Source organism: Sorghum bicolor, chromosome 2 (assembly GCF_000003195.3).
Source record: "Sorghum bicolor cultivar BTx623 chromosome 2, Sorghum_bicolor_NCBIv3, whole genome shotgun sequence".
NCBI classification, from domain to species: domain Eukaryota; kingdom Viridiplantae; phylum Streptophyta; class Magnoliopsida; order Poales; family Poaceae; genus Sorghum; species Sorghum bicolor.
In genome coordinates, this window is record NC_012871.2 from 74,331,114 (window position 1) to 74,356,003 (window position 24,890).

General features: G+C 44.2%; 5 protein-coding genes across 6 annotated transcripts; 2 read left to right on the forward strand and 3 right to left on the reverse strand.

Moving 5' to 3' along the window:
* On the forward strand, positions 4,092-9,470 carry LOC8063532 (CBL-interacting protein kinase 21). Its single transcript, XM_002461049.2, has 13 exons — positions 4,092-4,520; positions 4,684-4,746; positions 6,794-6,865; positions 6,987-7,094; positions 7,190-7,270; positions 7,345-7,398; positions 7,515-7,640; positions 7,723-7,932; positions 8,013-8,114; positions 8,450-8,566; positions 8,662-8,733; positions 8,884-8,958; positions 9,072-9,470. Exons 1-13 carry the CDS (start codon positions 4,371-4,373, stop codon positions 9,174-9,176), a joined length of 1,335 nt encoding a protein of 444 aa, XP_002461094.1. The 5' UTR covers positions 4,092-4,370; the 3' UTR covers positions 9,177-9,470.
* Positions 9,502-11,611, reverse strand: LOC110432929 (pentatricopeptide repeat-containing protein At5g48910-like). Its single transcript, XM_021454180.1, has one exon. It carries the CDS (start codon positions 11,461-11,463, stop codon positions 9,631-9,633), a length of 1,833 nt encoding a protein of 610 aa, XP_021309855.1. The 5' UTR covers positions 11,464-11,611; the 3' UTR covers positions 9,502-9,630.
* On the forward strand, positions 11,607-13,230 carry LOC8063533 (chaperone protein DnaJ). The gene is made up of 6 exons (XM_002461050.2): positions 11,607-11,834; positions 12,034-12,126; positions 12,471-12,501; positions 12,625-12,651; positions 12,726-12,846; positions 12,936-13,230. Exons 1-6 carry the CDS (start codon positions 11,769-11,771, stop codon positions 12,988-12,990), a joined length of 393 nt encoding a protein of 130 aa, XP_002461095.1. The 5' UTR covers positions 11,607-11,768; the 3' UTR covers positions 12,991-13,230.
* On the reverse strand, positions 13,711-18,179 carry LOC8073079. The gene is made up of 3 exons (XM_002463206.2): positions 17,723-18,179; positions 14,903-16,448; positions 13,711-14,816 (listed from the first exon to the last, which is right to left on the reverse strand). The coding sequence occupies exons 1-3, from the start codon at positions 17,952-17,954 to the stop codon at positions 14,630-14,632; spliced, it is 1,965 nt and encodes a 654-aa protein (XP_002463251.1). The 5' UTR covers positions 17,955-18,179; the 3' UTR covers positions 13,711-14,629.
* On the reverse strand, positions 19,873-24,879 carry LOC8063534 (pyruvate dehydrogenase (acetyl-transferring) kinase, mitochondrial). 2 transcript variants are annotated; one of them, XR_002450086.1, is made up of 7 exons: positions 24,420-24,879; positions 23,240-23,504; positions 22,672-22,849; positions 22,266-22,413; positions 21,678-21,882; positions 20,967-21,534; positions 19,873-20,851 (listed from the first exon to the last, which is right to left on the reverse strand). XR_002450086.1 is itself a non-coding variant. In XM_002463207.2 (6 exons), the coding sequence occupies exons 1-6, from the start codon at positions 24,654-24,656 to the stop codon at positions 21,476-21,478; spliced, it is 1,092 nt and encodes a 363-aa protein (XP_002463252.1). In that variant the 5' UTR covers positions 24,657-24,812; the 3' UTR covers positions 20,920-21,475. The 2 variants fall into 2 exon arrangements, 1 of the variants encoding a protein (XP_002463252.1); XM_002463207.2 differs by lacking the exon at positions 19,873-20,851 and having other exon boundaries at positions 20,920-21,534; positions 24,420-24,812.

A 24,890-nucleotide genomic window follows, 5' to 3' on the forward strand; every position in this document is an offset into this window, starting at 1 on the left:
AGTTTTTAAGAGATTCCCCGTCACATCGAATCTTGCGGCACATGTATGAAGCATTAAATATAGACGAAAGCAAAAACTAATTACACAGTTTAGCTGGAAATCGCGAGACAAATCTTTTGATCCTAGTTAGTCTATAATTAGATAGTATTTGTCACAAACAAACGAAAATGCTATAGTATCGAAATCCGAAATTTTTTCGGAAGTAAACAAGGCCGAAACGAACCGGCATTCAGCACAGGCTGTGACGCTGTGCGGTCGGTCGATCGTGCTTCGGGCGGACCGCAGCGGTACGTACGTGTCTGCGGGAGCAGCTACCACGCGCTGCAGTTGCATCGGCTCCTGCTGTCCTGCGCGGCCCCGGCCCAAATCTCCGGAGAAACCGGCGGCAACGGACAGCCCGGGGGGACACGACGCGCGCGGCGCGGCCGGCGGCCTCAAGAATATCGATACGATCGCCGCAGTCCGCAGTGCCCACCGCAGGGGTGACCAGCCCCCTCCCGTGCCCGCGGCGTGGGGTCGGTCATGCGCCGGGGGCCGGGGACCGTCCCACCGCCACCGCATGCGCCGACACGATGCCGATCGATGGACGGATGGCGACCGGCATGGCCGCCACCGCGTGCCCACCGCGAATTGAATCCCGGCAGCGGCAGCGGCAGCGCCAGCGGTTGCGGCAGCACATGATGAATGGATCCGCTGCTCACATGTACGCGTGCTGCGTGCGTGCGTCAACCCGCGGGGCCGCACCCATCATGCATGCATCGCAAGCATGCTGTGCTTCTCCCTACTGTCCATGTGCATGTGCGGACGACTGAAATCTGACCGTTTCTCCTTCTTCCTCTGGTTTAATTTATTATTTCAGGACGAATGAGGTCTTGTTTAGTTCTAAAAAATTTTATATTTTTTTTAATTTCTCGCCACATCGAATCTTGCAACACAGCATTAAATATAGATAAAAATAACTAATTAAATTTACGAGACGAAACTTTTAAATCTAATTAGTTTATAATTAGACAATATTTATCAAATAAAAAAATACTACGATGTCTATTATATATATATAAAAAAAGTATACAAGGCCTGAATCTAATCTGGAACTTGGAAGGGGGCTCCGATCCTCTTGCTCATTGCATTCACAGGCGCTGTCTTGCAGAGACGAGTCGTCACGTTACAGAGACTACCAGCACTGCAGCACATAATCGCGCTAGCGCGCGCTGTGGATAACGAAGGGCACTAATGCATGCCTCTTGGTCGGCAACCACATACTAAAAATGACGACGATGACCTCTCGCAGTATTAATTTGAGCATGTATGCAAGTCGGTCAAGAACCTTGACCTCTCATGCACCTTTGTTAAGACACTAAAAAGACAACAACTCTAGATGAGGCTACCAAAACGCCCAAATGAGCTGGGTCCATCGCAAGCGTCACAACTGAACTGGGCAAGCCAAATTAAATTAAAACAGCACTCGGTCTTTATTCATACTACGCCAAAAAAAAAACATATATTCTACGCACAGGGCGATTTCACAAAAGATATACGTATACAGCAAGCTGCCGAAAGCTGTTGAGATCGTGAAAGGCACAAAAAAAAGCAGGGGGGAGGGAGCTAGGGGAAAACATCTTGACCGTGAACATACCAAAAGATCTCTTAAAACACATCACAATTCTTTTATACCCACATCACTAGAATGAAGTTGAGTAAGCCAAAAACACCGAAAGGCCTCTCTGCAGCTTTTCTCCGCTACCACGTATAATTGCAGGCTGACGTTGTTGTGTTAAGAAATTGATTTTGTATGGACACAGGTTCAATCTTTTATATACATATCCTGGCCAAAAGGCGGCATTTTAAGTGTTTGTTACAACCGAGGTAGAATCACCCTTTATTTTTGTTTCATTGATTTGTGCTTGCTAATTGACTTAAAAATGTAGATAAGAAAGTTGGAGATTAATCTTTCGACTCTGTTGTATAAGACCATGGTTGATTATATATGCTCGCTCTATTGATATCACTATTTTATCATATATCTTCTCGTTTAAATTATAAATCGCTTTGATTTTTCTAAATACATAGCTTTTATTATGGATGCAGTATATCCAGGTGTATAGAAAAAACTATATACAAGTTGGAACGGGGGGAGTATATCTAAATATTCTCTTGCAATATTTGAGTAAGTCAACCATTTGATGGCAGACAATATGCAAATGACCTCTCACCTCTCATATCGCGTAGCAACCGAGTAAGCCAAAAATTACTCGATCTATGTAGATACACAAAATATTCTACAAAGCAATTTGACAACAAACATAGGTACAACATGATGTTGAAAGTAACACACTTAATAACTAATGAATAACTACACAACAATATAGCTTTGACACATCAAACCCAACTTTTTGTATACATAAAACACATATCATTAGCTTCCTTCTAATTTTTTTTACTACTAATGTCTCTTGGGTTGGTTCATTTATAAATAGCACGAAAATGATTCCTCATAATATTTAAGCAAGTAAAGGAAAATGAGTTCCCACAAAGTCACAATACATGTCATCTTTTTTTGGACCCACTTTTGGAGTTGACTAAGCCAAAAAAAAGACCAAATTTTTATGTACATAATATTCTATATGCAATTTGATAAGATACAACATTGATGAATGCAACGTACCAAACATATCATTGCCATTCATTGTATACAACATAGTTGAAAGATAAATGTCTAACTTCTCTTATCAACATCTTTAAATTAGCAAACACAAAGGAATCAAACAAAACAGAAGGTGCTTCTACCTTGCCCCATACCTATATTAACAAAGAAAAGCCATCAAATAAGTATTTTTGCTATTCCAAGAGACACTAAGAGAGGACATGTTTCATTATTGTTTCAACCAAACGACTTATATTTTTTTCACATCACATAGCTCATGATTTTTTTTCACAAATCAAAGCTTAAAGTAGTTTCTCCACAGTTCACAACTGAACCAAACAAGCCATGAATAAGCCTCAAGCAGTCACAAAATCCATGACACATGATGTTCTACAACCCTACCGCACGATTTGACGAGATACGTAACAAACTACTTAAAGCAACACACAAAACAATGAGAAATCAATAGTATTATAGAATAATAATGTTTAGATATCAAACCCCAACTCCCTATCCACCACATCTTCGTATTATTTAACGATACATGTCGCTTGTTAGCAAAAATTAAATGAACTACACAAATTTCATAGCTGTTTCAACTAAACAACTTTCATATTTTGGACAACAACTTTTTTATAACTCACAACTTAAAGCAATTTTTTTACACAACTAAACAAAATAGACCATAAGTAAGCCCAAAGCTGTCACAAATCCATGACTACAATATTCTACAACTCTACAGCACGATTTGTCTAGATACACAGCAAGCTGGTGAAAGCAACACACCAAACTCGTCTTATGTGAGCATATGTATATTTGTTATATTTGGAAAATAATGATCTCTACTTAAAAGTTTAAAAGAGATTTTGATGCAAACAGAACACAAATGAGCTCACAAATCACATAAAAAAAAACGAGTGAGACAAAAACAGCCATCAATCGGTGACACACTTTCGAGATGCGATTTGACAAGATACACAACACAGGCTGGTGAAAGCAAGATCGACACCAAACACTGAGCAATCGACAATCTTCATCAGTATTACAATAATAGAGTTTTGAAACATGAGACCCCAACTCCTCTTATCCACATCCTCTTATTATTTTGGAAACGATCCGCATCTCGACATTAGCAAAAAAACAAACCTGCTACATGCATGAACCCCAAAAAAAAATAAATCAAAATTATTATACGTCCCAAAATCATGAACCGAACAAACACCATTAAAAAAAAATCAAAAACTCATGACGCGGGCTAGTCTCGCAACACCTCACGTTAAAAAGAGGATTTTTTTTGAAAAAAAAAAGTACAACAAAATCCTGGAGTATAGCACACGGACGCTAGAAGCCTAGAATAATAGAGTGTGTGGGCCCTGCCGCGGGTCCCCCTGCCTCCCCGATATCCATCGATGGTTGGGTATAAACCCGCACGCGCTAGCTTCTTGGCGATGGCCGCTAGCGAGCTGCTTCCCTTCGCCCCCTCCCCACCTAACGTTACCGGCCGGTCAGCCTCCAGTCCACCCGCGCGTCCGTCCGCCGCACGGCCGCAGCAGAGCCTCTAGTTAGTTACTTCACCCTTCATCGGACGCGGGCGGGCGCTGTCGTCTGTCGAGTCGCGCGCGGCCCTTTCCGCCCGCCGAGCGCCGAGCCGAGAGCTGCGGTGCGCGCGCGTCGACGCCCGCCGCGCCGAGGATCGACGAGCGAGCTCCGGCGGCGCGGCGGAGGAATGCGGATGGGGAAGTACGAGATGGGGCGGACGCTCGGGGAAGGCCACTTCGGCAAGGTGAAGCTGGCGCGGCACGCGGACACGGGCAGGACCTTCGCCATCAAGATCCTCGACCGCCAGCGCATCCTCGCCATGAAGATCAACGAGCAGGTGCGTCTGCCCGCCCGCCCACGCGTGTTTTTCCCCTCGGAATCAAGCCGCGCCGCCGGTTATTCTTTCCTTTCTTTGCTTGTCTGAGTTCCGATTACTACATACATACTGCCATACTCCCGTGCTCTGCTAACCAAGTGGCCGACCCGGCCGGGCGCCGCAGATCAAGAGGGAGATCGCCACGCTGAAGCTGCTCAAGCACCCCAACGTCGTCCGCCTCTACGAGGTGAATAAGCTCGTATCCTCCCTCCTCTGTGCTCTCCTCTCTTGATTCATTCCATTCCGTGCTCTTCTTCTCGCCGTGTTGTTGCCGGAGGAGGAGGAAGGGGATGGAAGGGTAGTTTTGGCAAATTAGTTTGCGTGCGGGGCCGATGGCAAAGCAAGCAAGCAATTAGCCGGCCGTGCCGTTGAACAAGTTGCGTGTGAATGTCGAGGCCGCGGCAAATCATAGAAAGAAAAATCAGGCCGCAGCTCAGTCGTTACTCTTCTTTGAATGTTTCGTCCCACAAAGAAAACGGGCTTCCCTTCTTTGAATAATAATAATAACATTAGTAGTCCATTAAAAGTAATGCTACTTTCAATTCCATTATTATTTACTACTCCCTCCATCCCAATTATAAGACAGTTCAAAAATTTTAGAGAGTTAAAGTATCCTAAATTTGACTAAAATTATAGAAAAAAAAATTATGACATGACATCAAATAGATATCTAATAATATTTAGTTAATATCATAAATATTATTACCTTATCATATAAATTTGGTTAAACTTAAAATACTTTGACTCTCTAAGACTCTGTGAATTCTTATAATTTGGGGTTGGGACAGAGGAAGTACTTAGGTCTTGTTTAGTTCTAAATTTTTTTGGGAAAACGACATTATAGCAATTTTGTTTTTATTTGACAAAAATTGTCCAATCATGAAGTAGCTAGACTTAAAAATTCGTCTCGCGATTTACAGACAAACTATATAATTAGTTTTTATTTTTATCTATATTTAGTGCTCTATGCAAGTGCTGATGTGATGAGAAATCTTGAAAAGTTTTGGGTTCTTATGATGAACTAAACAAGGCCTTGACTTGGACATCCTCTCCCTGGAAACATAACAAACAAAATGGACGCCCGAAAGGACCAGCCAAAGTACATTTTTTTCTACTCCACAATCACAACCCAACCCAAGAAGTTAGGCCAAGAAAAGTCTTCTACTGTTACATTCCAAGAATTTCTTTCTGTACTCTTGCCACTTATTTTATTTTCATTTATTTATTATATATTGCTCCGGGGTCTATTCTCGGTTGGTGCAGAGCAAACTCGCTGTAAACATCAAAATGAATCAATTCAATAATAACAATACAAAAATAAAAGATCCTGCAACGAAAACAAAATTCGCGGGTGTCGACGTCGTCACGTCAAGCGGTCGAGTCCTCCAAATCTGCTGACGGCCATTGGGGACTGCTGCAGACGGTGAGGGGAGGCCATCAGGTGGGGACTGTCCGCACCCGCGAGGGCCACGTGCGATCGCAGCCGTCAGCCCCGGTGATCGGGCGGCGGCTGATGCTCCCAGCACGCCACACCGATGAAGCGAGTATAGCGACGGGCTCCGTCTTGTCCTGAGGCTTGTCTGGGAGATCCGGAAGCCAACCAAATGGATAAAATGCCTTTTGATTCGTGGAGGTGCCGTGCAGGATCCCAATTATTGGATGCCTTCTAATGCAGCTCATCCTTCCGGCCGGCCGTGCGTTTCGTCAGCCGGCTTTTGGTCCTGCAAGGCAGAAAAAGAAGGGTGAATAGCGTGAGCCCAGCTGCACACACACACACACACACACACACACACACACATGAATCTTCACAAGTATTATGGCCTGGCCCCCACAACGTTAGTAATTCCATACAATAATGATGATAAAGCATAGGTGAAGTGTCAATCAGAGTAGCAGCAAATGGATGAGTTTGCCTCACCGACTGGTTTCATTTGTGAATGATGTCCACGTCAGGCTTTTGCTTCCTAATAATGGAGAAAAATGCTAGAAAACGATGCCTGCCAGCTGAGCCAGGTAATTGTCAGCAGACCAATGTCGAAGTGGCTCCGGGAGGGTCAAGGGGGAAACGGTAGATAAGGGCATCCTTTATTGACAAGCTAGGGTCGCAACCATTGATGGTCTATGCTAAAAGTGGCACACATATACTAAAATATAAAGTTGCGTGAGAACATAGAACTAATATGTTTGTTTCAGAAAAGGACTGAACCATTGTTTAACCTTCTTTTCTTGTGCAGGTTTCAGCAAGCAAGACCAAAATATACATGGTCCTTGAGTATGTAAATGGAGGAGAGCTATTCGACAAAATCGTAAGAATTCTGCCCCTTAATTGTAAACTAGTCAGGTCTCATGCTTTGTGGACCAATGAAGCCAATTCTTGCTACCAAAGGCTTTCGAATGCATACCAAACTCAATCTTCAATATGTGCAGGCGTTGAAGGGTAAGCTGACAGAGAAGGAAGCCAGAAAACTATTCCAGCAGCTAATAGATGCCGTGGCATATTGCCACGAGAAGGGGGTTTATCATAGGGACCTCAAGGTAATATCACTAACCATAGCTTTTGAGATACCAATTGATGATAGGAATGGTAAACAGATTACATCACCAAGACCTTTCTTCTGAATCTTTTGCAGCCAGAGAATGTCCTTGTTGATGCAAAAGGAAACATAAAGGTTTCTGATTTCGGACTAAGTGCACTTCCACAAAACCAACGAGTATGCCATCCTCTCTGATGTCAAATCAATCTGAAGCATTTTGTCTGTGCCTAAAATGATGGCTCTTTTTTCAGAAAGATGGTTTGTTGCATACCACATGTGGCAGCCCTAACTACATAGCCCCCGAGGTAAGAATTAAGCACTCTTTTGGTCTGATGTTGAACCTACTAGGATGCATGGTTCCATCATTACTATCTACTTCAGTCCACATAGAAGATGGAACTACTGACACCAGTGTTTTTAGGTCCTTCTGAACAAAGGTTATGATGGCTCGATGTCTGACATATGGTCCTGTGGTGCTATTCTATATGTAATGCTTACAGGGAATCTTCCCTTTGACGACCAAAATGTGGTTGTCCTTTATCAGAAGGTATAAAGCAAGGAATGGAATATTGCTGGAATATTCATTTGATGCAACCATATCTCACAGTGTTATGTTTATTTGTTCTCAGATTCTGAAGGGGAATGCTCACATTCCAAAGTGGCTCTCTCAAGGTGCCCAAGATATACTGAGAAAAATCCTGGATCCTAACCCGATTACGCGCATAGATGTGGATGGAATAAGGGCACATGATTGGTTCAAGCAAGGCTATGCTGCTGCTGTGCCATTTAATGATGATGAAGATATCAGCATAGATGAAGACAGCCTACATATGACTGAGGTAACCTATGTGAGCTGATACCATGGTTTTGGGCTTTTAGCAGACTGATAACGACTGAAATTTGTGTGTGTTTTCTAAAGCGTAATGGCATTCAAGACAAGATAGCAATCAACCAAATCAATGCTTTCCAGCTCATTGGGATGTCCTCCTGCCTTGATCTATCTGGATTTTTTGAGAAAGAGGTAAGCTCAATGTTTGCTCCAATCTAATTTTTTCATATGTTTTAATTTCCTCACATCTACTAAAGACTTTAAATTTGAACTAAGTCCTATCCCAGATCTACATACAAAGCAAGTCCTAAGTTGGAATTGGAAGAGTTCAAGGAGATGGTAAAAATGTTAAAAAGTGTACGAAAAGAATAGCAGCCAGGAACCAGAAATTGACACAGCCTGCTTTGTTTAGTTATCTATGTGCCTTTATTGGGCATTAACATTGTTAATAATACTCTAGAGATATTGATGTTTTTCATAGTCATCATAACCTTCCACTAAAGTCATACATGTGCCTTGAGTTGTAGGATGCTTCTGAAAGGAAGATCAGATTTGCATCAAATTATTCCCCAGCTTATTTATTTGAGAAGATTGAAAGCATTGTCAGAAAAATGGGTTTCCAGGTACATAAAAGCAACGGCAAGGTAAGTGATCTCCTATCATGTATTCATGTCTACGGACTTCCAGCTCTGTGTGTTCAGAATCAGGATGCTGAGAATCATATTGTCGTGTTCTGCAGCTAAAAGTGATCCAAGATTGCAAGGGACTAGCAAAGTCAAGAGGGCAAGAATTATTATTAATTTCTGCTGAGGTATTTATAGTACATAAAATATTTGTAGTTTAATGCAGCTGTCTCCCATGGTGCCTACTGCCTAGTCTACTTCTATTAGACCTCTTGTTTCTTTTTCTGATGTTTCTATTGGACCTTCCTATTATTAACATTGTGGTATTATGATTCCAGGTGTTTGAGATCAATGAATCTCTTTATGTTGTCGAACTAAAGAAGTCATCTGGAGACTGCTCCCTGTACAGAAAGGTATTGCTCCCTCCCTTGATAATTCAGTATTTGAAAGGCTTGAATGTTTCAGATGATTTCATGTTAGCAGATATTTGATTTATTCTGTCTATCATCTTGTTTCAATGTTGCAGCTGTGTGAGACTCTCTCAGAGGACTTGGGGACACGCAAAAGCCAGCAATTTTTAAAGCAGGATTCTATCCGACAAGAGATAGGTAGATACAATAGTAGCTTTTAACAAAGAGCCCCTTACTAAATAGGCTATAGCCACAAACTAACACAAACAATATACTGAATTTAAAACAGTATATTGGCCATGCACCTTTTACAAATGTGCTCCATTATGCCAATTGTCATGAAACCTTAAGAGGCTTAGACTATGACAGATTGGCAACTGACAATGTATCGAACTCCTAAGGGATAATATGATGTAAACAAGTAAACTACACATATAAGAGATTCAGAGTTACCTGGTCTCTATGTTTCTCTTATATATTGATATTGGAATGTAAGATTGCTTGCTTTTGAAGCCCCTGGCTGACTTCCATGACTCAAGAAACAAATTATGATATGCTGTTCGTTGAAAGAAGTCCTTGCAGATGCATGTTCAACTAAAAGAATACCTGTGAGAACCATGGATATAAGATAAACTCCTGCACGGTGCATTTGGTACAAGTTTGAAACTTTACCAATCACCAGTAGTCCTTGCACGAGCATTGTCCTTCACTGAAATGGTGGAAACGGTTACGGTCTCTAATGATCAATTTGCGCTCGTATAACAAGGAGATAAGCTTAATAGCACAATGGCAGTCTTCACAGGCTCTGAGATTCTTTGTTATTCGGAGAGTTGATCCTGGAGGAGTGGTTAGCAGCCCAAAAGCAATTGCCAGCTTCTCACTATGTTCAGCCAATGCACGTTCCTTAGATTGCTCATCAATGTCTTGCAACACTAAGCTTGTTATTGGCTTATATCCAGCTTGCCTTAAGCGATTCATCATCTCTTCCAACATTTTGTAGATCTCCTTGGACCTTGGATGCGATCTATCGCCAGAAACAAACTCATGAATTGTATTCTGCCACTCAATCGAGCTTCTTCCAGGAATTCTCTGAATGCTCTCCCTCCTAAGCGTCCTCCTCATCTCTGCAACACCTTCCCAGGAATTCGCTTGTGCATATATGTTTGACATTAAGACGTAGTGCCCATCGGCATGAGGATCCAATACTCGCAGTTTTGCCATAGCTTCCTCTGCAACTTCTACATTCTTATAGATGCGGCAAGCCCCAAGAAGTGCCCTCCAGATGACTGCATCTGGCTCGAATGGCATGTCCCTGATAAGCTGTCTTGCCTCCTCAATATGGCCCGATCGCCCCAAAAGATCAACCATGCATCCATAGTGCTCAACCTTCGGTGTTACACCATGCACTACACTCATTGAGCTGAAATACTTCTTGCCATCGCTCACGAGACCAAGGTGAGTACAGGATATAAGAACTCCAATGAAGGTAATCTCATTTGGTTGCAGTCCTTCCGATAGCATCCTTGAAAACAAGGAGAGAGCATCATGGCCAAGCCCATGATTGGCCAACCCGATGATCATCGAGCTCCAAGTCAGCACATCCTTTACTGGCATAGAGTGGAACACTCTTACTGAATTATCAATGTCGCCGCACTTGGCATACATGTCGATCAGGGCAGTTCCAAGCTTGACATCCAACTCAACCCCATTGCTCTCCACAAACTGATGCACTTCATCACCGACAGCGAGCGCCCCCATATCACCGCATGCCGAGAGCACGCTCACCATGGTGATGCAGTCCGGGTTGACACAGGCCGCACGCATCTCCCGCCACAGCTCCAGCGCGTCCTTGGACCTCTTGCCCTTGGCATACGCCGACATCATGGAGCTCCACGAGAAGGCGTCCCTGTCCTCCATGGCGTCGAACATCTCCCTCGCCAGGGCGACCTCCCCGTTCACCGCATACCCGTGGATCATCGTGTTCCAAGAGACCATGTCCCTCTCACGCATTCCATCGAACACTCTCCTCGCCTCCGCGACCTCGCCGCGCGCGACATAGGCCGCGAGCATGACGTTACAGAGGAACACGTCCCTGCGCGGCGCCTCGTCGAACGCGGCGCGCGCGAGGTCCGCGCGCCCCGCCTTGGCGTAGGCCTCGACGAGCGCGGTGCGCACGAAGAGGTCGGCTGCGGCGAAGCCGGACTTGAGCGCGCGCGCATGGAGGGACGCGGCGCCGAGGCCGAGGTCCAGCATAGCCGGAACGGAGCCCGAGAGAGCGGCGGTTGCCTGCAGCGCGAGGGAGAGCGAGAAGGAGTTGCCGAGGAGGCGGGGCGCCCGCGGCAGGAGCGAGCGGAGGAGGAGCAGGGCTTGCAGCGGGAGGCACGCGCGGAGGTAACCCCGCATCGCGGTGGTGACGACGAACGCGTCCGGGCACGCCGACTTGACGAGGCGCGCGTGCGCCGCCAGGTGCTCCGGCCGCGCCGCCGCTCCACCTCCCCGCGCGCGCATCGCGAGGCGTTCGAGTTTGCCGCCGCGGGGGAAGGCGCCGGCCGCGCTTTGGTGGCATTGAAGTGGGAGCCAGGGTTCAAGCCGTCGGATCGGCGGACGAGAGATTTAACGGCTGGGGGATTGCCACCGAGGCGTCCGAGGGGAGGAAGTGCGTCGACCGGCTCCTCGCCGCTCGGCTCGATGCTTGCGCGACTCGCGAGCCTTCTCCACCGACGTGCGTGACGCCTGACCAAGCACCGCGCCCCGCCGCCGTCGCCACCGCCTACCTCCGCCGCAGGAGACGGGGTCGGCATCGGCACGGCACGATGAGGAGCAGCGAGGCCATGGAGCTCCTGGGCTTCCCTCCCTACTCCCGCCCATCCCCTTCCGAGGTCCGCCCTTCCCTTGACTCCCATCCCTCTCACTGCTCCCAAACGAACGCGATTGATTGATTCATCCTGAGCTGCTCCGCAGCGCCAATTTCTGAGCTGATTCTGCTGGATTTTGGTCAAAACGGGCCAAGGTTGTGGAGAATTGTCCTATACGCTTCCGGATTCTTAGTTTCTACTGCTGTGCATCTTTGTGATGCAGGTGAAGGCTGCGTATAGAAGAATGGTGATGGAGTCCCATCCTGATCGTGTCCCAACGCATCTGAAATCGCAGGCTGAGTCGAAATTCAAGGAGGTAAGGTAAAAGTAAAATTCTAGATAAGAGCTTGATATCACTCTGCTTCTTGTTGTTCATCATGGAATCACTGTACGAAGAATGAAACTTTTCTTGCAGCGAGCATTCATGCCATTTTGAATGTTCTTCTAGTTTAGTAGTACCAGCTTACCAAGACAAGTCATCCGCGAGCAGTGATGAAAATGAACCCATATTTTTTTCAAGATCGTATACTTGTTAATTTTTTCACATAGATGCAAACCATTCCCGAGTTGGGTGACATCTGAATTGGGTCCATTGCACAAAGCATTGTAACTTAATTCCTGTCCACTGTCATTACAAAATCCTGTGCTTCTACCTTGCAGATATCAGAAGCATATTCTTGTTTGAAGGATGGTACGTTGTTAGTCACTCACATAATACTTTGCTTTTAGAAAACCTACTACAAAGCAGTAAGGTATTCAGTTGTGGTGTGCTGTGCTGTGCATTGATGAGTTGTATTTCATCCATCGTTTGCAGGAAGAAGATCAGGGAGTAGGATGGAAGGTAAACTTGATTTCATGATGAAAATTATTCGCCCAATCTTTGTATATAGCTAATTAGATGTATCATTCACGCAGTTCATGTTATGCGTTCTGGTGTTCCGACTGGCTACGGAAGATCAAATAGAACGTTGGTTAAAGCCCCATTTCTACTCATAATGTTTGCGGCAGTTTCTTTTGGTGCCTTTAGCGCATCAAGGTAACCCACGCTTCCACTTTTTCCTATTTTTTAATTATTTGTAATAAATTCTTTTACCTAATCAATGAGATCATTCTGGATTTGTGAAGGGCATATCAACGGCAAAAGGAACTGTGTTCCTCCCAGAACCCCTTTCTACCATAGAGGAAGACAATGGGCTCTATCCATATTCATTCATAGGCGAGAAGAGTTTCTTGTACATTGTACAGATGTAAAACAATCACAACTGTCCTGAATAAACGTACCAACCGGTGTCTTCTGACCTTGTTGTTTCAGACTTCAAAGCATGTAAAATCATTTTTTTTTTGTTTCCTGATTTCGTCTGCCTTGTTGCTACGTTCAGTTAGCTTTGCTTTAAAATTAAAACTGCTTCAAAGCCGACCATTCTTTGAGCTGAATTGTGCATTATACAATTTCCGAGGCAACAGTAAGACCATAGCCAAGTTTTATTATCAACCAAACTATTGCCACATGTATTTGCCAAACTTAGTTGTGGTATTGTAACGTGCGATCAGGTTCAAACAATTGCCACATGTATTTGCCAAACTTAGTTGTGGTATTGTAACGTGCTATCAGGAACCTGCAGCAACATGCGACCACAAACCAAACAGGCATACCCATATGCTAAACTACCTAGGGTTATCAAATAGTCTTTTCAAATTATAAATTGTGCTGGTAAGTTTATTTTTCTTGAGCAAGATACAGCTGATACAATATCTAATGTGTATTAAGACTGATACATATCAATGCAACACACTGACAGTAGCCAGTTTATGCGGTATGGAAACCAAGCCTGGCGAAGCAGAGACCCAAACTGCGTGCAGTTTACCTCCAAACGACCATCCAAAGCACAAACACACAACATATCAAAGCATTTAACAGAATCATCAACCATTCACTCCCAACCAACATGGCAAACAGGGCTCTTGGCACAGAATCAGCAACCAGTAAGATTTACAAGAAGCACCATAATAGTTTGATAATTGTCAGCATTACAAGAAACATCCCACCATCTAAGGTGGGAGCAAAGATGCTGAAAGGCGCTTAGATGAACTACAAACCCTTCCCAGCAGAGGCAAGAGGCAACCAAACTATAGGTAACCTTGCAACCAACATGACTGTCTTTAATGCAGTTTGCTTGCATTTCAGACTCTGTTGTCATGCTTCAAAAGTGGATACACTCAACTTCACAGGGTCCATCTATCCATGCTTGCTGCAATGAGTACATGTAGAAACTGGGAATACAATATGGATAGCTCAGGGCTTCAATTAGTATCTTAATAGCAGCAGCTATGCAGCTCTACCAATACTACAGAAAATTTCCTTCATGTCAACTCATATTTCATGGATGCCTTTTAAGCCATCTGGGTACAATGAGAGCATATCATAACCACCAGCATCAGGCATTAGTATACTGCCTGAACAAAAGGTTATAGTCCTTCTGAACCGCTTTATGCTTTGATTGCACAATCATCTTACCACCACATCTATCACCATTGACCCATAGGAATAACCACAGCCAGGGCAACCCGGACGAGTTCTTTCAACATGCCTAATAGTATATTGACAGACTGACTCCCACTAAAATGTAACAGGTCTAAGGCTACTTACTGTTCCACTCCTGCTCAGATACTGTGTAAAACTACTTAATATCCCCAAACTTTGCAAAATGCAGAGCAAGTGCTAGGAAACATCAACACAACTTAGCTTTTGCAGACGCAGCTTGCACTGACCACCAGAACCTCAAAATGTTCAGTTGGTACAAGCAGATAATGTACCAATGCTAAGCTTTTCCACTAGCGGCAGTAGTAGCATCAGCCACTATTATGTTGAAGGACAATGGCTGCCAACCTGAAGAATGGGGCACGAACCACTTTTTTGTGTTGATTATGATATTCAGAACCTGAAGGACTTCAGCAAGGGCAAGATGCTTCAGGCATGTTTTCTTCAACATAATAGCAGCTTGATACCTGCAAGCAAAGAAACATTGCATTAATACAGCCACGCTCTTAGGGGAAATATGATAAACACATATGTCAAGGCAATGGAGCCTTACCTAGATTGAGAACTCTTTATCTCAGAATGGCCTGAAGCTGAAGACATGAAAGCATGAACAGAGTCTAGAGTTTCTTTTGGATATTTTGCATTATCATCCATTATATTAACACATTTCCAGAGATTTTCGCCTTTTCCCAGAAAGAATGACATTTTCCCTAGCTTTTTCTTGACAACAGCTTGATGCTGCATGGCAACTTGAAGTGCCTTCTTAACATCAAAATTTGGTAGATTAGCATCACCATAACATATACAATCTGCTATATATTGTTCTGTTGGGGGAATCTTCTCAGTCTTCAAAACTTCCAAAGCACCTAAGATATGTCTTACAAGACCTTGAGGGTCCGAAGATGGCTGTGGACATCCCGGGTTGGCTCCCCAGTGTCCAATATTTTGCATGTTGCTAGGCATGTTAGGCTGAGTTGGAGGTCTGTAACTATAATCATTGTAACCAGGTTGAATGATATGTGGGGCACCAGGATGGTTTGGATGGTAGTTGGCATGCAAACCTTGGTTATTATGAATACCTCTAGGGTATTCAGAAATATTCAACCGACTCATATCAGGATAATTGATTGGTGCTCCATGATAAGGTGGGCCACTTGGCCAGAATTGCATTGGTGCAGTAGGAATACCATTATGCCCAGCTGGTGCTGGACATGAGTTGCTTCTATGTGAGTTTGATGATTGGCCAGATCCACCATGAGGACGATGGTTCACTGGGTTCTGTTGTCTTGGTTGCTGAGAGAATTGGGATTTCTGATACTTTGGACGACCATTGCTAGTCACGTCAGGAGCACCATTTTTAGATGAAGACTCAGTTGACACACCAGGCTTCTTGCCATAAAAGTCATGAGGAGCACTCTTTTGATGGGAAAGAGTAGATTTTACAGGCTTTTTGGACTGGGGAGATGGCTGGCTTTTTGGACTGGGAAGATGATCCACCTGTGCCCCACCCCCATCTTGCAAATCAGAACTTGGTAATGAGGATGATGAAGGCTGAGATTGATTTGGCTCGGTAGCAGTGCTTCCTTTAGAACTATCAGATACTCCATCAACTGAAGCTTCATCGGTCCTTGTTGGCTTAGATACATTATCTGACTGGTTTTTCCGAGGTTGCCTAACTTTATATTGTTTATCTGCCTTGCCGTTACCACCTTTTTGCTGATCACAGGGAATGTTATTCTGCCCTTGAGTACTATTATGTGGAGTTGCATCTGAAGAATCTGAAACCATGTTCTTCAATGCATTTGAATGATCCACACTGCCATTTGTTATGCTACTTACGTATGGGGACTCTGCCAATGGTGGTTCCCCAGCCACAAGGTCTTTCCATAGCCAAACATGTTTTGCTGCAGCAGTAAGCGCTTGAGACACATTTGGAGGTTGTGCTAGTAGAATATTGTACCGTCTCATCACTAGCTTATGAAGGGCATTCGAGAAGTCCCGATCACCAGATATTAGCAAATAATTTGCCGGTGGAGGGTTGTCAATAGCCCAGATTAACATGTCAACTAAGATCTTCTTATCACTTGCATCTTTAATACCTGCCATTTGTTACAAGATAAAAAAAAAAACCGACAACATTCAGCCATCATAGATGAACAAAAAAACTGTTTGGCATTCAGGTACAAAATGTGCAAATGACTTTCAAGAAAAAAAATTGCTTGAATGTACCAAGATTTTTGTATGAAAGTTAAGTTAAAACTAAACTTGGAAACAGATGGCAAAATAACTTGTGCCATGTCCACTGGCAAGATCCTATAAGAATAATAGGTTATTGCAGTGGAGTCATTCTTCATCACAATGAAATATCTGCAGATCTTACAGATGGAAACACATGAAATATCTGCAGATCTAACAGATGGAAACGCTAATTAAAACAGTACTTCTCATTGCTCATCAATAAAGAAGTAGCTTTCACAATAGCTCAGAAGACTAAACACATCACTGATAAATGCTAAGTATGTAACCAACAATTATTCAGATACTAGTGTAGCCCTTACAAAAATCTGGATAAGAAGACACCACACCATAGGAACAATCAACCTATTTAATATGCAAACTCAAAGGACAAATACATGATAATTACAAATTCAAAACCATATATCGTGTAAATATGATAAGTAGTCTTATTAAGCAGGTCAATCGAATAAGCAAATAAAGTAATGAACACAGCAGAGTCCACGATCACACCAGGAAGTCCCAGCAAATATCACCTCGGACTCCCAGCAAATATCACCTCGGACCAGAGGTCATTTGAAGTGAAGACAAATTCGTAAAACTCTACGAAGAGACAAAAAGGTCAAACATCACAAAACCTAAATCAATCACTTTCCCAACACACTCCAGGCAACCCCACCAATGCCAGCATAACTCGCACACCAAAACAAGTAAACACCATCAGATGAACACATCTCTGGTGAGGAAACTTCCAGACCCTAAGATTCCACAGTTGTCCTCAAGTATAATAACAGATCCATTAAATAGACGCAATCAAAAGCATCGAGAGGGTGGGTGAGAACATCAAATGGTCTGTTCAGTTCAGAGACAATAGCACCGGATCGGCGCAATCCGCATGCACCTGGCAAGGGGCCAGCGGATCAACTCGGCAGGAGCAATCAGGGAACTATCGACGCAATCAAAAGCATCGAGAGGGTGTGTGAGAAAATCAAATGGAATGTTCAGTTCAGAGACAATAGCAACGGATCGGCGCGATCCGCATGCATTGGCAAGGGGTCAGCGGATCAACTCTGCAGAAGCAATCAGGGAACAATCGGGGGATTGGTTGGGGAGTACGGGACGGCGGGGGAATCCGTACCTGCGGGGACGTGGTTGAGGGCGATGCCGGTGCTGGAGAGGGCGTGCTGTACGTGGTTGGGGACGCAGTTGGTGTCCCCGTAGGCGGAGATGGTGATGGGGCCGGTGTAGCCGGCGGCGGCGAGGGCGGAGCTCATGTTCTGCGCGATGAGGTGGGGGTCGCAGTAGCGGGGGACATGGCAGTTCTCGATGTCCCACCACACCGAGGTCTTCACCGCCGCGTACTCCCCCATAGTCCCCGACGCCGCCAGCCCCGGTTTCGCCGGCGAAGCGGTAGGGTTGGGGTTTTTTTATGGTTCGCGACGGCGGCGGCGGCGGCGTCGAGGTGGCCTGCAAGTAAGGTATTTGTTTTGGTTTAAAAAGCGTTACAAATTTGGCGAAGTGGAGAAGTTGCTTATTGAGGGCACGCTAGTTCCTTTGTTTTTACATTGTTTTCTTTCACTGGTACTATCCCTAATAAAAGATTTTTTTCATTGGTGTATAAGACATTTCATTCTATATGATTATAGAAGACAAAAGGTAAAAGCTAAACATCACCTGTGTGATTTAGCAACTTTTTTCACTCAATTTTTTCTATCCGACCCCACCACCTCCTTCTTCCCCAATTCTAGCGGCGACAACGAGGTAGGTGGCTCCTCTTCCTCATAAATCTCGGTGGCGGTGGCTAGGGTTTCAGCAAGCCTCTCCCTCTCTCTTCTCTAACTTCGTCAGATATAGAAGGGGTGGGCTGGGAGAGGCAGATACGGCAGGGGCAAGCAGTGGTGATGATGGCGGGGCAGTTTAGGGGAGCTAGCGGTGGTAGGGACAGTCGGACCAAATTAGGAGGGGGAGGCTCGTCGGAGTTGAAGAAGATGGTGGTGGTGGTGGAGGGGCTGCCGCGGGTGCTAGGGCCACTGGAGCTCCGACGAACCCTAGCACCCGCGGGGGGGGGGGGGGGGGGGTCGACGGCAGGGGTGAGCAGCGGGAGGTGGAAGAAGAACACTTTAGAAAAAAAAATCATGTGACGACTCACACGCATAAGCTATAGACAGATCCAAACAAAAACATGAGAAAGTCACTCTTTAGTTTTTTACAATAAGAATCTAAGTGTTTTTTTGGTTCTTGCAACGGTAACATAAATGAAAAATAAAATTAGTTCATTTCCATTTCCTTGCAGTTACGTCCACAGCTTTAATTTCATTCCCATTACATTACAATTCTATAACCAAACAATACTCTAATCTAAATCTAGAAGATATTAAGATGTGTTATTAGAGAAGAAAAATAAAGATTAGTCCAAGAGGTATTGGACCAAGTCCCTGAGACATGAAGCTATCTCCCACTCTCTAAAGTTCTTTTGAAGCAAAATAAAAAAAAATATTATACTCCTCTAGTTTAAACTCGATGGTCTTTTAGTTCTCGATCGTCAATTAGACACTAGCAAAGTAAGATGAACTATTTTGATCGCTTGGACAAAATAATAATTGCACAAATAAGTCACATGCATATCAATACTTTTCTTTGAAGAATTAGCCAAAGTTTTTTCTTAGGCCTTGTTTAGTTCACCTCAAAAACCAAAAAGTTTTCAAGATTCCCCATCACATCGAATTTTGCGGCACATGCATGAAGTATTAAATATAGACGAAAACAAAAACTAATTACACAGTTTGCCTGTAAATCGCGAGACAAATCTTTTGACCCTAGTTAGTCTATGATTAGGCAATATTTATCACAAACAAACGAAAAGTGCTACAGTAGCGAAATCTAAAAAAATTCACATCTAAACAAAGCCTTAGGAGTTTGAGTCCCTCAAACTACACTATTTATGCCCCTTATTTAAAGGGGTTTATGAAAGTTAATAACGACAACAACAATTACATCCATGTGGAAGCTAGAGAATTCTACTCTATTTATAATAATAAAAATTGAAAGTGTATGGGTGGAGCAGCACTAGGTGGTGCAGGATGTCTCCATGTGAAGTTTGTTGTGAGAGAGATGTTCATTAGCTTACCCAAAGAAAAGTTTGTAACATGTCTTCTAAGAGAGTCAATTTTATTATCTGAAAAAAATGTGCTTGCATTAAAGGAATCATTTTAAAACTATTTACTTCGTACAAAACTAAAAGGAATCATCCATCTTTCAGTCGACGGGAGATGTCGAGGTACTGTCAACTTTTTTTTTTGAGCCTGTTATCATGTGTTCTGTACACGCACACACGCAGAATAGATGGCTTTCCATTTAGTAGACGACAACCGACAGGTACATAACCCGAGCACCTAAAGCAACGCAACAATAAACATAACACAACCACGTGATGGCGGCAGCAGCAGCAGAAGAACAATTTGCGTCGCGGGAGGACAGGCAAAGCGAAACAAAAGCCGGAGCTGCCGCGTCAAAAGTCAGAATCCGGAAAGCTAATAATCCAAGCTGCGAGGGTTAAACTTTCTATAAACCGGGTGAGGGAGAGCGGAAAGCCGCTCGCTGGTTTGCTTCGCTCTCGCTCTCGCTCGTGGGTCTGCCGCCGCCCGCCGGGGCTCCTCCGCTTTCCACGGCAGCTTGTGTGATCCTCTGCGGCAGCCCAGCAGCTCAGCCATGCCTCCTAATTGCAAGTTGCAACTGTCCGCCATGTTCTGTTCTGCTCTGCTCTGCAGATGCAGGCGTGCCATGAAAATCTCACATGGAGGAGAATAGAAGGTTCTGCTCTATCCAGTCCCAGCACGTGGGAGGGTCCACAGCCCAGTGACTGACAGAACTCTTAACAGCATAACAGGCAATGTCTGAGTTCAGATCTTGTCACCAACCAAAACGTGCTGCTGCCTTACCTGCTGGTGACACTGCATTTTGGCTACCAAAACGTACTTGCTTGGCTCTCTGCTGACAAACCGGAGCTTATCAATGACCATGGGAGCTCAATCTGTGGAAGTGATCAAGAGAATGGCACTGAAGTTGGTTGAGACATCCCTGTCTGTCTCCAGCGCTTCTCCATCACGGGATCTTCTGATTCTGTGTTGGGCTCCGGTACAATGTAAACACTGTTAAGACTCAAGCCTGACAACACAGTGCAGCAGCAAGTGGGGCAGAGCTTAATCTGTTGCTGAAGCCAATGGTGCCCCAGCTTGTACTGTCTGTCTTGGTTGCTTGTGTGATGAACCTGGAGTGTAAAGACAGCAAAATTCAGGAACGAGTACTGCATCTGCATCAAATAGACAAGCTAGATCATGCATATAGGAACACAATTCTCTATTTTTCTTATATTTCTCTATTACCTCCTAGAAGGTAATACGTGATAATTGCCATAAAGATCGAGAGTCCACCGTCGCTACGGAGTAGCGTAGCAAAGCCCAAATCCAGATTATATACTGTACAACAAGAGATGCAGCTATGAAATTAGCAGCTGCTGAGAATAATCTCAAATTTGTGCTCATCGGCATAGGTCCGGGTGCTTCTCCCCATTTGCAACGCTGGTTTCTGGGAGGCAGAGGGATCATCATACTGTTTTCTGATACCCGACGGAGGGATCATACTATTCTCTATTTTTCTCCCCCTGAAACCCGGCAGAGAGATCATACTACATGGCAGAAGCAAGCAGGACGTAGCAGTGCTGTGTTCCCCAATGCTGCAGAGCTGAGGGGCCGGACTATAAGATCGAGACCAACTATAGCTATAGGTGGCTGGCCTATTACAACAATATTCGCAGACCAGCACTGGATTACAAGAAGAAGAGCAGCATAATTACAGGAGAAAGAGTGGTATTGGGGGCCACAGAAATATGTCGTCAAGGCAAGGGCTCCTCTGAATCTCCCAGCCGTGACAAGTGGAGGTAAGCATCGGTACCTACACGACGAATAGAAACAGTAGTTATGTTCCCATGTCTGATGCGACAATTTATGATGACATATATGGAACTGCAGACCATGGTTGATTTTGTTATGCTTAGATTGACTGACTGTTTACTATCAAGTGAAACATGACCATACCGTATCCTTCCATTGAGATGATTTGCAAGTCGCCCCCAAAATACCGAGCGTAAAGCCGGCTGATTGGGAGCCCGAAACCATATCCGGCCATAGTTACTCCTACATTAGGTCTATCTAGCTCAGGAGGATTCTTTGCAGTGCTATACAGATACGTGAAAATTCTTGGGAGGCCACTTCTTGGTATCCCGCCACCTTCATCACTAACCTGCGTTAGAAGAGCACTCAAACTTCAGCACAACTTTGTGCATAATTTAGTTTTCTTACAGCAAATACATAGTATCGTATTGACCCACAAACTTAAACTAGCTATAGTTTACATATAGTCTAGCTCTGCCACATCAAGAGTGATATGTACCACCAGACTTCATTTAAATTACAGTTAACTAATATCATATATCAGTGGCAAATGTCAGCGGAAGTTCCATCAAATTTACTGAAGTTTGCAAATTTCCATTAAGTTCATTAGTCAGTCGAAGTTCCGTAAGTTTTGCTGTCCTTTACAAATTTCAAATTGCAAATTTCATTAATAAATAGCTATAGCTAGAATGTTACCAACAATTCATGATAGGTGATGACAAAGACTACTACCTTGATAGTAACATCTTCTTCTCCATCAGCAACTATAATTCTAACTGGAGGAACATCTTCATCAGAATTCATATACCGTTCTTGCACCGCACGGAGAGAGTTCTTGACCAATTCAAATAACATCAGATGTAGGTGATGTGTGACATATCTGCATTTGATGAAGCCAAAAAGTTAGCTAATGTTTCGTATTTTTTATTTGTTTGCTTTTCTCATCGAAGAGTAAGCCAATTAAAAGGACTAAAATAACGAGGAAATAAAAATGTACACAAACAAATTATGTGGTCTATAAGAGGCATCCAAATTGAATTCCAAAAACGTTTTACGACATCACATTGGCAAACAAAATGATACCATCGCTAAAGATCCAAGTCCACAAAGGTAACTTACGAGAGATTACAGGACTTACGGAAATGTAAAATTTGGATCACCATAAATGTTAATATCAGGAGCTGATCCATATTCCCTTAAGCAAATAGCACGGGCATCTTCACAAGCAGCTTGAGCCACCTGTATTGGGGATAATCTTGTATTAATGAGGCCTATGACACCAGAGGGTTGAGGATCATGCAAAGCCACATGCTGCCCTGAAATTAATCGAGTCCAAATAACTCAGGCCATATATCTAATAGCAACAGACACTCAACTTTCCTGTCAATCATTTGGATTAGGCCCCACACATGGGGCCATGAAGATGCAGTTTCAATTAAAACCATAGCATATTTTACATGACCAAAAATCCCAAAGTATAGTTTAGCAACACATAAATGAGGCCAAAAAAGCGTGCTGAGCTTGATAGATTTACAGTGAACTTTTGGATATGTTACTATACTGTTTTCAGGGGAAAAAGTAGTATATTTTAGTACAGTATTTACCATAGCATATCCAACAACTAAACCGGCCAAGAACAAAGTTGGCAGTAGATTTTTACCCTTCATAAATTAAGCTCCTGACAAAACAGTTTGAAGGTTGCGAACCTATCAGCATGCGGATGCCAATCCTTGACATGTAGAAACGATCAAGGAACTCGTGGATCTGATCATCGAATTCAAAGGGAACCTTCCTTGCGTGGCCCAGTTCCTTCTTCAGCTGCTGCACTCCCAAAGCCATTGTTGGAACCACATTATTGTGCCGCATTTTGACCATATTGATCATCTGTGTGAAAGCGAGCTCGTCGTTCCGGCTCCTCACTTCAGGGAAGTATCTGATGTCGCGGAATGAGTCCAAGTACCAATCCCGCACCTTAATTAACAAATAAGAAATGGTTAACAGACCAAACATCAGTCCCGCTCCCCACAGCAGAATGGTCACATCGGTAATACTATTCATCTAGCTAGTTAACGAAACATCTCTTAATAAAATACACACTCTTTGCTGACTTGATAAAATACACATTCTTTGCTGACTTGAGATATTATAGCGTTGACGAAGTAAGCAAGTCAGCAAGCAAGAATCTCTCAAATTTTACTTTTAGAAAAGGAGGAATCTCCCACAATTAACGATTCCTTCTTATCACAACTTATTGTTCCTACAACAAATGCAACTATAATGTCGTAAGAACAAGGAATCGAAGCTACAATCTACGAGTGGCAAGTCAGTATGAGATACTATGTGGCTATGAGAGTGACTGTTTGGACCACGAGTGAAATAGAAAGAAACAGACCTACAAACAAAAAGGAAAAACAAGCAGCATCTACCCATAAATGAAGCACCTCTTCAGGATTATTCGGAACTAAAATCCTGCTAAGGATCCCTATCTGCTTCAGTTGATTAGGAACTAAACCAAAAGCTAATATCTGCTTCAGTTGATTAGGAACTAAACCAAAAGCTAATATCTGCTTCAGTTCATTAGGAACTAAACCAAAAGCTAATCAGAGTTGGGCAAATAGTAAAGATACGTATCAGTCTGTAAATAATAATAAAAAAAAACACCCCAGATGAATCATGTAAAAGAAAAACCACCCCAGATGAATCATGAACGGAGGTGCGCCAAACAAGTGGATTCACTAGCTGAGCAACAAGGATAAACAATCATGACAAGGAGGGAATGGCCACCCATTCAAAACACGTACTGAGTAAAAACTAACCAAATCAATTCTGGGAGACAGAGACAGAGACAGGGGGGAAGCGTGGGAGGCATCGAGCGAGGCGGCGGACCTTGAGGATGGCGGGCTTGTTGGAGAGGCCGAAGGGCAGCGACTCGAGCTCGAGCGCGCGGCGCGCGAAGCGGATGGGGAGCTCCTTGTGCAGGAACTGCGCGGAGAGCAGCAGGTTGCGCGGGGTGGGGCGGGAGCCGAACTCCATCATGTACCTCAGGGTCACCCCCGTCTGCTTCATGCTCCCCCATCGCCCCACCTCCTCCGCCACCGCCCGCGCCACCGGCTCCGACGCCATCACCCACACTCCGCGCCAACTCTATCAGCCGTCAACCGCCGCCAGTCCCCGGCCCCCTGTGGGAATTGGGATCAGCCAGCGAGCGAGGCTGCACGAGGAGTCGAGGACACACCAGCAAAGCGCACCGCACCGCACCGCACCGCACGGAGTAGAACCAAAATGGCGGAGCCGCGCTTGCGCTTATAAAGGCTGCCGGCCGGAGGCGGAGAAGGGATCTGTGGTGGGCCCGCTTGT

Bases quoted from the DNA above. Each gene is read 5' to 3' on its own strand.
- LOC8063532 (XM_002461049.2), top strand. From the start codon at position 4,371: ATGCGGATGGGGAAGTACGAGATGGGGCGGACGCTCGGGGAAGGCCAC. The intron at 7,271-7,344 runs GTATGCCATCCT...CTCTTTTTTCAG, and splicing joins CACTTCCACAAAACCAACGA to AAAGATGGTTTGTTGCATAC. The intron at 8,115-8,449 runs GTAAGCTCAATG...CTTGAGTTGTAG, and splicing joins CTGGATTTTTTGAGAAAGAG to GATGCTTCTGAAAGGAAGAT.
- LOC110432929 (XM_021454180.1), bottom strand. From the start codon at position 11,463: ATGCGCGCGCGGGGAGGTGGAGCGGCGGCGCGGCCGGAGCACCTGGCG.
- LOC8063533 (XM_002461050.2), top strand. From the start codon at position 11,769: ATGAGGAGCAGCGAGGCCATGGAGCTCCTGGGCTTCCCTCCCTACTCC. The intron at 11,835-12,033 runs GTCCGCCCTTCC...TTTGTGATGCAG, and splicing joins CCCGCCCATCCCCTTCCGAG to GTGAAGGCTGCGTATAGAAG. The intron at 12,127-12,470 runs GTAAGGTAAAAG...TCTACCTTGCAG, and splicing joins CTGAGTCGAAATTCAAGGAG to ATATCAGAAGCATATTCTTG.
- LOC8073079 (XM_002463206.2), bottom strand. From the start codon at position 17,954: ATGGGGGAGTACGCGGCGGTGAAGACCTCGGTGTGGTGGGACATCGAG. The intron at 16,449-17,722 runs GTACGGATTCCC...AACAAATGGCAG, and splicing joins CCTCAACCACGTCCCCGCAG to GTATTAAAGATGCAAGTGAT. The intron at 14,817-14,902 runs GTAAGGCTCCAT...CTTTGCTTGCAG, and splicing joins ATAAAGAGTTCTCAATCTAG to GTATCAAGCTGCTATTATGT.
- LOC8063534 (XM_002463207.2), bottom strand. From the start codon at position 24,656: ATGGCGTCGGAGCCGGTGGCGCGGGCGGTGGCGGAGGAGGTGGGGCGA. The intron at 23,505-24,419 runs GTCCGCCGCCTC...TTGTTAATTAAG, and splicing joins ACAAGCCCGCCATCCTCAAG to GTGCGGGATTGGTACTTGGA. The intron at 22,850-23,239 runs GTTCGCAACCTT...GATTAATTTCAG, and splicing joins TGGCATCCGCATGCTGATAG to GGCAGCATGTGGCTTTGCAT.